This window comes from Perkinsus marinus (assembly GCF_000006405.1).
Source record: "Perkinsus marinus ATCC 50983 genomic scaffold scf_1104296954980, whole genome shotgun sequence".
Classification (NCBI taxonomy): domain Eukaryota; phylum Perkinsozoa; order Perkinsida; family Perkinsidae; genus Perkinsus; species Perkinsus marinus.
The window spans coordinates 1-1,110 of NW_003207924.1; the positions used below are offsets into that span (position 1 = coordinate 1).

General features: G+C 48.3%; 2 protein-coding genes across 2 annotated transcripts; both read left to right on the forward strand.

Moving 5' to 3' along the window:
• Positions 1-234: 234 nt before the first annotated feature.
• On the forward strand, positions 235-766 carry Pmar_PMAR011280 (hypothetical protein; the record flags this gene model as incomplete). The annotated part of the gene is made up of 3 exons (XM_002775981.1): positions 235-341; positions 436-544; positions 593-766. Coding segments are annotated over 3 exons (390 nt in total), but the record flags the coding sequence as incomplete, so codon positions are not given.
• Positions 767-825: 59 nt separating this feature from the next.
• On the forward strand, positions 826-1,020 carry Pmar_PMAR011281 (hypothetical protein; the record flags this gene model as incomplete). Its single annotated transcript, XM_002775982.1, has 1 exon — positions 826-1,020. A coding segment is annotated over one exon (195 nt), but the record flags the coding sequence as incomplete, so codon positions are not given.
• Positions 1,021-1,110: the final 90 nt, after the last annotated feature.

A 1,110-nucleotide genomic window follows, 5' to 3' on the forward strand; every position in this document is an offset into this window, starting at 1 on the left:
AACTGCGGCGCGAAGCTCGTTATAGCGAAGTCGAGCTATAAAGCACTGCGAGATCATTCTTGCCGTGCTAAGCCATCTGAAATAGCCGGCGACAAATCCGCCAACAAGCTCGAAGAGACGGCTAGGAAAGCATTCAACGAAAAAACAACCGAACTCATCATCAACATGGTGAGCAACATCCTGAGTCAGGACTCCTCGGCAGTGGTCGAAGTTTGCTAGGTTGTTACGGACAACATGCCGATTTCTCTCGTTGAGAAGTCTGGTTTTCAAGCCTTGGTGTACCATCTAACATGCCGAAACAAGCCTCAGTACGTTATACCCTCTCGTCGGCAAATATCCCGGTAATGAAATACTGCTGCTCCCTATGTACTACTGATGGAAATTATAGTCAAGTCCCGGCCTTCAATATCCATCGGTCGTATTTAAACATTTCAGGTGGCTCAGCGATCGCTTGGATATCTGTACCGCTGGTTTCAAGGGCCTTCAGAATTGTGCAGCCATCGGAATCACTACGGATGTTTGGACGAGGGCTAACAAGGAAAGTGTAGTATTGGTGGAAAAACGACGGCCCTGAAAGGACTAACCAATTCAGGTGCTCTCCTTAGTAGCACACTACATTCATCCGGCTGATCCGGAAAATAATTCGCTCACCGGCTCCTTACAAACAAGGGTCATCGGCTTTGAGACCTTGAGGTCAAAGCACACGGCTGACAATATCAGCTGTCTTCTAACAACCACTCTCAATAAAATGGGCCTCCAAGGAAAGGTACCTCCTCAGACAGGCTACCTGTCATAGACATCCTCTAAACATGTATCGCTGTTCAGGTCGCATTAGCATGCACAGACTCTGGTAGCAATATGGTCAGATGTTTCTCGGATTTGGTCGCATCCGGCACTATGTGCCTTCTCAAACAATGGCTGCCCTGTGCTGCACACCGTTTGCACTTGACGGTGTGTAATGGTTTGGCCCTATATAAAACGAGGCGCACTGAGAAGGCTGGCATCTATGGACATAAAACGGTAGAGGACGGTCTAGCACAAGCGGAAGAAGTTCTGAAGGAAATGGATGCAAAGGATCCCACCGAGGGCGACAATTCCACTAATGTCAAC